The sequence below is a fragment of the Myiozetetes cayanensis genome, unplaced genomic scaffold, assembly GCF_022539395.1.
Source record: "Myiozetetes cayanensis isolate MyiCay16 unplaced genomic scaffold, myiCay2020 scf26, whole genome shotgun sequence".
Lineage (NCBI taxonomy): Eukaryota > Metazoa > Chordata > Aves > Passeriformes > Tyrannidae > Myiozetetes > Myiozetetes cayanensis.
Genome location: NW_026087477.1, coordinates 7,220,429 through 7,231,176, shown reverse-complemented (window position 1 = coordinate 7,231,176; position 10,748 = coordinate 7,220,429). Strand labels below are relative to the sequence as shown.

General features: G+C 60.3%; 1 protein-coding gene across 1 annotated transcript; it reads right to left on the bottom strand.

The window, feature by feature from the left end:
- Positions 1-231: 231 nt before the first annotated feature.
- LOC126643224 (AN1-type zinc finger protein 5-like) lies at positions 232-9,685 on the bottom strand. The gene is made up of 7 exons (XM_050321482.1): positions 9,581-9,685; positions 8,933-9,264; positions 7,766-7,931; positions 6,665-6,746; positions 5,744-5,862; positions 4,231-4,341; positions 232-2,577 (listed from the first exon to the last, which is right to left on the bottom strand). The coding sequence occupies exons 3-7, from the start codon at positions 7,914-7,916 to the stop codon at positions 2,429-2,431; spliced, it is 612 nt and encodes a 203-aa protein (XP_050177439.1). The 5' UTR covers positions 7,917-7,931; positions 8,933-9,264; positions 9,581-9,685; the 3' UTR covers positions 232-2,428.
- Between the last annotated feature and the right edge of the window lie 1,063 nt (positions 9,686-10,748).

Sequence of the window (10,748 nt, the reverse complement as noted above, 5' to 3'; positions counted from 1 at the left end):
GGGAACTCAGGGCAGGGGGGGAGGAAATTCCAGACTTCACAGAGTAGTCAGGGTTGGAAGGGACCTCTGAAGATCATCCAGTCCAGCTGCTGGGGGGAGGTTGAGATCCCAGGAGTCTGGGTGCTGGGAGTTAGGGATTATCCACAGGGAAACTGAGGCACAGAGACCCCGGGGCCACCCTGAGTGGGGCCCACATGGAACATCCCTGCCCGTAACAAAGCACCCACGGCATCCAAGCAAACTAGACTGTGTTGTATTTACACTCATGGAGAGGGAGGGGATGACAGGGAGGAGGTGGGTGGTGGAGAAGCTGGAAGGTGGCCGGGGGGCTTTCCCGCCGCGTCCAGGGGAGCTGCTGCACCTCCCCGGAGCTCGTGGCCCTCGGGAGAACACAAGGCAAGGGCTGGCTGCGATTCCTGCTCCCCCTGAGAGCCGTGGATCGTCCCCAGCCAAGAGCTCAACAGCAAACCCAGCCCAGGGGTGTCCAGGGACAACACCTGCATGCTCTGGGTGAGACATCCACGCCATCCAGGAGCAAAAACCCGAGGGAAAGGCTGGCAAGGGGCAGCCTCGCTCCTCTCTGTGCTGGGGGGTTGGGTTTGCATCAGCTGTGGAAGTCGGGACCCTCCTGGTCACACTGTAGAGTGGCAGTGGCCACAGGGCACACGCTGCTCTGGCTGGATCAGACTGGGAAACCCAACACTCAGGAAATCCCCCCTTGCTGAAGGAGCCCTGCCAGGAGCAAGGCAGGAAAACAGCACTGGGAAGGAAGGGCTGGCCGTGATTCCCCCCCGGCTGCTCCCTGGGGCTCTGCTCTCCAGCACCCAGGCAGACACTTCCCAAGGGTGGCACAGCCAGCAGCGGGGCAGAATTGCTGCCTGTCCCCTGGGACACATCCAGGGTCCTGTGCTTGTGACACCAGAGCCCCACGGTGACACCCTGCTCCCGGTGTTCCCAGGAACAGGGTGAGGAGGTGCCCCAGGAGCCGCTGCCCTGCCTCGTGCTGCATCCCTGAGCCCTCCAGAGGCTCCTCCTGGAGGGATGCCAAGCTGGCATTTGGCTTTCCCTAAACCTCCCTACACGTGTGCTGATGTGGGCACCCCAGAGCCCTTCAGGTGCTTTTTAGGGTGCCCGAGTCCTCTGAGCGTGTTCACTGTACCCCAAAGCTCTCCTGGCACCCCGGAGCCCTCCCTGAGTCTTCCACCACCCCAGGGAACTCTCTCAGTGGGCCCAGAGCTCTCCAAGCACCTCTCCCTTGCTCCCTGGGGCTCTCCCTGGGCATTTCTGAGCCTCTGCTCTGTGCTTCCCTGGGACCCTCCTCGGGACTTTTCCCGTGCCCTGCAGCCCCTCCATGTGCCTTTCCCTGTGCCCAGTTCCCTCCGTGCGGCTTTTGGAGCATGAGGGAGGGAGGGAGGAGGAGGAGGCAGGGGAGAGGGCAGCTGGGTGGGCTCCCCGAGCTGCCCAGGGGGGAGGAGGGGACCCCGCTGTCACCTGGGGGCAGGGACAGGTCCAGAAGCAGAGGTGTGGGGACCTGAGCTTTGTGCACAACCCTGATGAGAGCGACTCGTGTAAGGCAGAAGGCAGGGAGAGGGGAGAGAGGGGAGGGGAGGAGAGGGATGGGACAGGGGACACAAACCTCGCTGGGGGAGCAGTTGGGGTTCTCCAGGGGTGTTGGAGCACGGCAGGCTGGAGCAGGGCTGTCCCTGGCTCCCGCCCTGTGGAGAAGGGCACGAGGCAGTGAGCGGAGCCTCTTCCCAAAGGTCCCGCCCTGCCCACGTCGCTCCAAGCCACGAAATGACTCCCCTGTGCCAGCCCCGCTGCTCAGTCCCCTCGGGGCTTCTCCAGCACAGGGTGGGGAGGGGGATCTGGGGCGTCAGAACCACGGAAACAACTCTGCTGCGTCAGAGCCCGGGCACCTCCCGGGGAGCAGACGGCAGCCTGGCTGCCGGGATCCCCCAGCCCCCGGGATTGCAGGAGGTGGGGCACGGGCACCAAAGTCCAGAGGCTGCTCAGGGACTCCGGCCTCGAGTCCTGGGTGGCTCACGGGACTCGCAGCAGCCGGGAAGGGAAAGCCCAGACGCTCACAGCACACAGAGCACCCGGAGAGAGGCGGGTCCCAAGGTCTTCAGCGCTGGAGCAGCGGGGCAGGACGGCCCCTTTTCCTTCGGGAAGCTGGTTGAGAACACGTCAGCTGAGCTGTGGCTGTCGGACAGGCAGGAAGGGAGAGAAGGAACACCGACTGACTGCCCAGGAGGTGCGAGGAGCCCCCCGTGTCCCGGTGCTGGTCCGTGTGCGCTGCCGGAGTCACCCTCACACCACCGCTGGGGCTGGGAGGAGGAGGGGAGGAGGAGGAGGAGGGAGGCTGGGAGGAAGGGGAGGAGCACCGGGCCGCCCTGCTGGCTGCAGTTCGAGCTGCTCAGACCCCCCTTCACAACTTCTGGATCTTCTCGGCGATAACGATGGGGTTCTCCTTGCGGATCTTCTCGGCAGCCTCTGCCTTGTAGTCGTAGGGGCAGGCGTGCATGTCGGAGTACCGGTGGATGGCACAGAACAGGTTCCCGCAGCGGCAGTCGAAGCCTGAGGGCAGGAAGAGCACAAACAAAGCCACATCAGGCCCCGTCCAGCCGGGCAGGAAGGCGGCAGGGCCCCCCCAGCTCCTTCCTGCCAGGCCAGGAAACACCACCAAGGCACACAGAGCAGGGAGGGGGTCACTGTCCCCCCCAGGCCAAAGGGACTTGGTGTGGGGGAAGGACACGTGTGGCTCTTTGCCTTCCCCTGGCTCAGCAGCTCCTCGTGCTCTGGGCAGCCCCAGCTGTCACAGCTCCCAGAGCAGCTGCTCTCTGTGTTCCCCGGGGACAAGGGACATGCCAGGCACTGCAGTGCCAGATTGCTAATCCAGGCCAGGCTCCCCGGGCAGCCCGAGCTGGAGCGGAGCCCTCGGAGCCAGCCCAGCTCCCCAGGGTCACACAGCAGCATCTGGGCTGGCCAGCAGTGAGCAGCAGGGCTGGCACCACACTGGGATCAAAAATTCCCCATTCAGTCACTTCACTCGGGGACAATGCTGCTCAGAGAGCTTCCATCAACACAGCACTCCAGGAGACTCAGGCAGGGAGCAGGGATGTTGCTGCAGGACAGCAGGGAATCCTGCTCTGTCCCTTCTCATCTTCCCAGCTCCAGCCCACAGAACACCTTACTCCAAGGTGCCACTTTACTCTTGTTTGAGAAAACTCATTTTATCCTAAAAAATGCCCTGAATACACAGGACTTCTCTGCAAGCTGAATCCTAAATGAGGAAACTTCTCACAGCTTGAAGTTCTTAACGAAAACACTCATCCAGGAGAACCATCCTCCCTGCAGATCCAAAGGCTGGGCACCAAACTACCCTGCCCAGTTCCAGGTTTATAAACCCACACGAATTCCAGGACAGCACCCTCAGATCTCCAGGCAAGCTCAGGTTCAAACTTCCCAGTCCAGACTTTGCCAAAGCCTCTTGCATCCATGCAAACAGCCATTCCCTGGCTGCTGGATGAGCTATGGAAGCCACAGAGGTGAGTGCTCCACTAGGACAGCGTGACCTGCACGGCTCCTGAGTTAACTTTTTCCAGGGAAGCACTAAATGCCAGAGATAATTCAGTGGAATGATGTTTTTATTAACAAAACCCCAGCCAAATTAATTGCTTCCCTTTCCAGGGGCAGTTTTCCCACCGACAGCGCTGACACCCATCCCTGCACCGCTCCCTCCAGCTTTACGGGCCGGATGCCGAGAGCCATCCTGCTCTCAGGAAGCTGACAGTGGAAATCAAACAGCATTAACAAATGGGATGAGCCTTGGAGAGGGATTTTCCATTTGGGTCCAGCTCATTCCGTGCCACTGTTCCGAAAGCTTTACCGCAGACCTCGACAGGAGCCGACTCTGCCTTCGCTCCACGGCAGCTTTTGCCAGGCAGCAGGACCAACCCCAGAGGTGCTGCTGCATCCAGTTCTGCCAGCCTGCATGCCAAGGCTGCCAGGACCCCTGCAGGGAGTGGGATGTTCCCCAGGCTGCTCCCTCAGCCGCAGGTCAGAGCTCCCCTCCCAGCTCCCCAGCAGCGCCTCGGCTTGGGGTGGCTTTGTGGGGAACCTCCATCCACTGTCCCTCTGAGCCACCAGAGCACGACCAGAGCTGCCCCCAGGGCTCTCACACCACGCTGCTGAGGCCACAGCCAGGTTTGCCCAGGGCCAGGCACTCACCAGTCAGGCCGATCTTCTTCCGGCAGGTGAAGCAGCGATTCTTCTTGGGTTTCGGCTTCTCCGCAGCGGCCTTGCCCTCAGCTGTGTCCTGGGGGATCTCAAGCAGGGGACCTGAAACACAGCCAAGAGTTTTGCTGCCCCTTCTTGATAAAAGCAAGCGTTTGTTTGACTGCAGGAGGTGCTCGAGGCTCTAAGTAAGCTCTGGGTCTCTGCCAGCCCCTCTGTGTGCACATTGCCCAAGCTGTGGGATCTGCCTCGTTCCACGGAGATCTCACACCTCACACAGCCTCACGGTTTTCTCTCTGTGTCAAATGCCTCACATCCAGGGCTGCAGTGGCCACTGGACAGTGACTGAATAGTCACTGCAGCTCAGCTGCTGTACAGCAACACAACTGCCAGCTGAGCCCACAGTTAATCTTTGCAGGGGGAAAAAAAAAAATAGTTAACCCCTTGTAAGTACAACTAATTATTTTTGCTGGCTCTTATGTAAGTGTTCCCCATATGTAGGTCTCAGAATGCTTTACACAGATATCCATCACTGCCTCTAATCTACCAAAGGGAAAACTGAGCTCTGAAAGCCAGATTGTTAAAGGTCACTGATGCTTAGCAGGATTTCCTCCAGTACCTAAGCAGGTTAGAGAAGTCAACAGGAGGGAGGAGCTGTGGCTGCAAACAGATATACACCTGCTCTGAGGAGACAAAACAGTCAGAGGCAGCTTTGTGGAGCTGACCCTAAACAGCTTCCCAAAAATCAGAGAGTCAGAAGAAAGGGGCAGGCTCTCCCAAGCCTGTTTCACCACACAGTCTCTCACCTTGCTGTTGTAAATTGTCTCCTGGGCTTGCAGGCCAGGGATTACCAAACCCAAAATGCACAGTCATGTGCAGTGACTAGAAACAGTTTTTTTAGCAACTAACAGCTCCTGGGATTTTTTTAGCTTTCAATGCAAGCTGTCAGCTGAACCAAAGGAGGGTGTCTCTGCAGAGTCACCTGGTTATGGCATCAGCTGGAGGATGTGCCTGCTGGGCAGTGCCCCCCGTGCTGCCCAATCCCCTCAGGAGGGAAACACCCCCTCGAGGGACAGGTACCCCATCACAGGGGTGGCACCAACCAGGCCCCACTGCCCCTGGGCACTGCCACAAACACATCTCCTGTCTCCCAGAACTCTGGTGGATCCCTGTCCCTCCCTCCCTCATCCTGGCAGGGGAGTGCTGCCAGCGCCAGGCCGTGGGCCGCTCCGGGCTCGCTGCCATTCCCCGGGAGAGGCGTCATGGAAGATTATCCTCCTGCCAGCGACGCCGGGGCTGGCAGCTCCTCAGCCCTCAGCCCACAGAGCCACCTCTATCAGCCTGCCCTGGGGCACAGCATTTGCTCTCCTCCCTGGCTCACAGAGGAGCTGTTTCCTCTCTCTCCAGGTGTGTGTTCCCTGCCTGTCCCCCGGGGTCAGTGGCCAGTGCTGCTCAAAGCAGCTCTTGGGATTCGTGTCGCTCACACTCGTGCAAAGGTCAAACCGACCTGACGAGGAAGATGCTGATGAGGCTTCTTCTGTCTTGCTGAACTCCTCTGGCTCAGTGCTGGTTTCCTCTCTGGATATGCTCATGGCAGTCATCTGATGGGTCACAGGAGTCTGAGCACTGGGAGCATTTGCAGCAAACAAACAAACAAACAAAGAGCAAACACATGGGTTTTTTTCCTTTCATGAACAGTTGTTATGTGGGAGAGACCTCCAGCCCGTAGAGTTAATTTCCTTATACTCAGAAGTAGGTCAGGAGTACAGCAGACGTGAGATTTGGGATTCCCCTGGAGATCTGGGATCAAAGTTCTTTCCAGGCATACCTGGAATGAACCCGTGACGATTTGTTTCCTTTTCTACCCAACTCTATCTCCCAGCCAAGGCCCCAGCTCCAAACAAGTCCAGGGACAGGGCAATAGAGTTATGAGTCAGGACTGTAACGTGACAAAGCTCAGTGCAGCTCTAACAACCTTCCCATCAAACATGCCTCAGATATCTAATCCTGCTGCCACAGCTCCCAGACTGGGTCACCTCCAGGTGCTTTCACTTGAAATCCCGGAATATCCTGAGTTGGATGGGAACCAAGTTCATCACCAAGTTCAACTCCTGGTTCTGCACAGGACAACCCCAAACATCCCACCACTAAGGACTGAGCAGAAACACAGCAGCTGAACACAACCAGTGACAGAGCAGCTGCTCTGGCTCCAAGAGAACCAAGATACCACTTGAGTCACCACCAAACCCCTGGCACCTCACTCTACACATCATCATCATCATCATCCATCAGGGACATCTCCATCTTCCAGACAAACCAGGGTCACAGTGAGGAGTTTGATCCAGCCCATTTACCCCCAGGCCCCATGACAGGTGACACCCTGTGCCCCGTGGGCCAGAGCTGGATTTTAGCAGGGCTGTGCCCCTACCTGGCTTTTGCATCCTCAGGTGTGGAGTCTCCCTCTGCAACTGCTTCAGAAGCCATGGGGCTGCTGCTGGCACCACTGGGAGCTGCGAGACAAGACCAGTGTTGGTAAAGCCTTTGAAAAACACCAGCGAGTTCCTCATGTGCTTGACAGCCGAGGAGGAAGCAGGAGGAGTGCTCAGCATTCCCTGCTGGAGCTGGGAGAGCACACCCCAGCTGGGATCATTCCCATATCTCCATTCCTACACCCTCCCCTCCAAATTTGTGCACAGATCTCTGGGTGGGGGGGTGATACATCAGGGCTGTCTGGATCTTGAACCAACACCACTCTGCAGCTTCTCTGAGGTGGAAGAACCAGATCCTCTCCCAGCTTCAGCAGACACAGGTTGGTTTGTGTCAGCTGAGGGGCTGAGTTGGGGGTCTCAGAAAACTCTCTGCCAGGAAAAGCCGTGTTCCTGATGCATATTTTGGGTGGTAACTCAAGGAAAGTCGTGATCACACTCAGGAACAAGCAGTGGAAGAGCTCTGGAAGGGATTTCTCACTGTGCAAAGTCTGTACATGGGGCATCTGCACAAACTCCCAGCAAAAAAAAAACCCCAACCCTGATCACATTGTGATCACATCTTCCTTCTGCTCCCAGCTCTGGCATGTACCAGGAAACAAACTTTTTAGCATATGGATTTTGGTTGTCAACGCTGTTCAGGTAAGAAAATCACACAAACCAAGTAGGCCCAGCTCTTCCCAAACAAAATGTCATTGTGGGGATCTGTGGGGTTCCCAGCAGCCAGCACATAACTCAGGGAGCAGGGAACAGCTAAAAACTGGGACCACCATTAGCACAGGTGAAGTTTTACAGTTTACTGGGAGGTGCTGACTGGGACAGAGCTTCACAAACTGGTGGGACTGGGGAGGAAACAACCGCCCCCCTTACAGGGAACACAAGTGCTCAAGGGCCCTTGATTTAGAGCCTTGGGTCTCCATGGAAAGGGACAGACATGGTTTTTCAGGAGGGGGTGAATCTGCTGGCGGCCAGCACCAGTTGCTGAACGGAGTTTGCATCCAAACCCCCATTTTGAGGCAGATTTCTCAGGAAAAACCCTCTACCTGGGGGGCTTATCCGGTCACTGCTCTGCTGCCTCTGCAGGAACTCCTTGTAGCACACGGAGCACATCCCGTTGGTGCGGGGGCTGCCGTAGAACCCGCAGCCCGTGGTGCACAGCAGGGGCACCTGGGTCTGGTTCGTCTCCTGAGCCATCCTCGCCCCTCCAAGCTGCAAGCAGGAATAAAACCGGGACAGCTGTGAGGGCCATTGTTCGCTGCAGCTGCTCAGGAAGGAGCACAAAGGATCCCGAGAGAGCCCAGTTCCTGCACGTGCCCCGCAACACAACCCCAGGCCCTCCAGCACAGGGCACAGGGGGCTCCCAAAACCCCTGTCCCTGGGGCCCTGCGCCACCCCGAGCTGCCAGGAGCTGCCCAGAGCCAGCCTGGAAAGCCCAACAGGAACTGGCTCCCGGTTCTCCCTCCTGCACCACGAGGCTCCCAAAATTCCTGGGGACAGACAAGCACATCAGACCTGAACAATCCCCTCTCCATCAGCACAAGGAGTGCCACCATAGCACTGCTGGGAGCACCCACACGGAGCTGCCCCTCAAGCTCCCAGTCAGTCACATTTTGGGTTTCATTTCGAGCCTGTCTCAGTTTTTTAATTCTCAGGAAGATGACGCAAGCGATGCAAAAAGAACCCACTGACATACGTGGGTAAGGGGAACGTGAGCGTGGTTGGGCTGGAAATAAGGATGAGGGTTTCTTTCCAGCAGTGAGACGTGATTCAGGAACACCTTCCCGAGGAACAGCTGACACAGTGAAACCTAATTTTAAATTTAATAATAATTCCCCTCTGGATCGCACACAACCCCAGGAACTCGCCCCTTCCAGCCACACACGACGTAGCATTTACAGGGCCAAACCCACCGCAGGGCTCCAAATGAGAACCATGAGGAGCAAACAAAAACCACACTCCATCCCGACGCCTGTGCGGACAGCGTGGCTGTGGCCGGTCCGGCTGTGACACAGGACGGGGTGGGGGGAAGGATGTGAGCAGGACCAGCTCGGGCACAAAGCGCTGGCACCGTGAGCCCCCCACCAGCAGCGCCGCCTTTGTGGGGCGCACAAAGTCCCCACCACCCTCCCAGCCACTTCCTTCCCCACTCCTACGAAACTCGCTCCCTTTACTCCGAGGGGAACAAAACGAGAGGAACGCGAAATCATTACCCTGCCAGGAGCGCTCCCGTGGGATGGACCCGGACCGGGCTCAGCTGGGGGACGGGGGGGTCTCCGCTGCGCTCTCCGGGGTCCCTCGCCGTGCTCAGAGCGGCGCTCCCATCCCCGCACCGGGATCCCCAACCGGCCTCTCCTCGGGCAGCCCGGGCGGATCCTCGGGGGGTCCCGGGGTGGATCCCTTGGCGGATCCCTTGGGGGTCCGGGGTGGATCCTCGGGGGGTTCCGGGCGGATCTTTAGGGGTCCCGGGCGGATCCCTCGGGGGTCCCCGGGCTGCCACGCACGGACAACCCTTTCAGGAGGAGCCGCTGGCGGTCGCGCGTCCCTGCGGAGAGAGCAGGGCCCGGCGCTCAGCGCTCCCCGAGCGCCGCTCGGCCCAGCCGGCCAGGACGGCGCGGCCGAACCCCCGGCGGCCGCTGAACCCCCCCCCATCCTCCGCGGGCCCGGGCAGGACCGCCCGGGGGACCGCCGGGACCCCCCCGCCCTGCCTTGACGACCCCCTTCCCCTCGCCGGCCCCGCTCCGCTGGGCCCCGGCTCGGCCCCCGCCCGGCCCGGCTCGCAGCGCCACTCGAGGCCGCGGCTCCGCGGCCTGCGCGGAGCGGGAGCCCTAGGCGGGCCCCGCCGGGCCGGCCCCACTCACCGGCGGCCGAGGAGGAGCGCGGGCGGCCCTGGCCCCGCGCCGGGCCGGCCCCGGAGGCTCAGGCGGGCGGCGGGCACGGAGCGCTGCCGGAAACATGGCGGGCGCGGGCCTCGAGCGCCTCCCCGGGGAGGGCCCGGGACGGGGGGACGGACGGGGGTGTGGGGACACGGGGGATGCCCCGGCGAGGGGGGGACGGGGGACAGGTGCGAGCGGCTGTAGGGGAGGGGGGCTGAGACACCCCCGGCTGTGGGGGAGGGGGTATAGCTGTGCCCCGGGTGTAGGGGAGGGGGCTGGGGTACCCCCGGGTGTAAGGGCTGGGGTACAGGGGAGGGGGCTGTGAAGCCCCTCCGGTACAGGGGAGGGGGTGTGGGTGTGACAGGGTATAGGGGAGGGGGCTCGGACACCCCCTGTTGGGGTATAGGGACTGGGGTGTAATGGAGGGGGCTGAGACACCCCTGGGTGTAGGGGCTGGGGTATAGGTGTGACAGACCCTAGGGGAGGGGCTGTGACACCCCCAGCTATAGGGGCAGGGGTATAGTGTGACCCCACTGGCTATAGGGGCAGGGGTACAGGTGTGACCCCACTGACTATAGGGGCAGGGGTACAGGTGTGACTCCACTGGCTATAGGGGCAGGGGTACAGGTGTGACCCCACTGGCTATAGGGGCAGGGGTATAGGTGTGAGCCAGCCACGGGGGAAGGGTCTGTGATGCACACACCCCCCCCCTCAAGCTATAGGAGCTGAGGTATAGGTGTTCCCCAGCTATAGGGGAAGGGCTGAGACACCCTCTCCCCTCGTGACTATGTGGGGTTGGGACACAGCCAGACTCCCCTGTAGGGAGAGGTCTGGAAGCCCCCACTGCAGAGGCTGGGTCACAGTCAAACCCAGGCTGTAGGGAGGGGGATGAGACGCCCACCCCCGAAGCTATAGGGGCTGGGACACAGATATCCCATGGCTGTAGGGGCTGGGACACCAGGGGGACTCCAGCTGTGGGGCGAAGGACTGGAGGACACGGCTGTAGCTGCTGGGGAGAGGGCGGGCAGCTCTGCCCCCTCCCCACCCACAGGGGCAGGACACAGCTGTAGGACAGGGGCTGGAACCCCCACGGCAGCTCTTCCCATGGGTGGGATGCTCATGGGGTCCTGTCTACAATCTGTTCCTGCCGCTC

What these genes read in the sequence shown, in the direction of transcription:
- LOC126643224 (XM_050321482.1), bottom strand. Translation starts at nt 7,916, where the DNA reads ATGGCTCAGGAGACGAACCAGACCCAGGTGCCCCTGCTGTGCACCACG. An exon ending in CCTGAGGATGCAAAAGCCAG is followed by an intron (nt 5,863 to 6,664) that starts GTAGGGGCACAG and finishes AAATGCTCCCAG; the next exon opens with TGCTCAGACTCCTGTGACCC. An exon ending in GAAGAAGATCGGCCTGACTG is followed by an intron (nt 2,578 to 4,230) that starts GTGAGTGCCTGG and finishes TCCTGCCCTCAG; the next exon opens with GCTTCGACTGCCGCTGCGGG.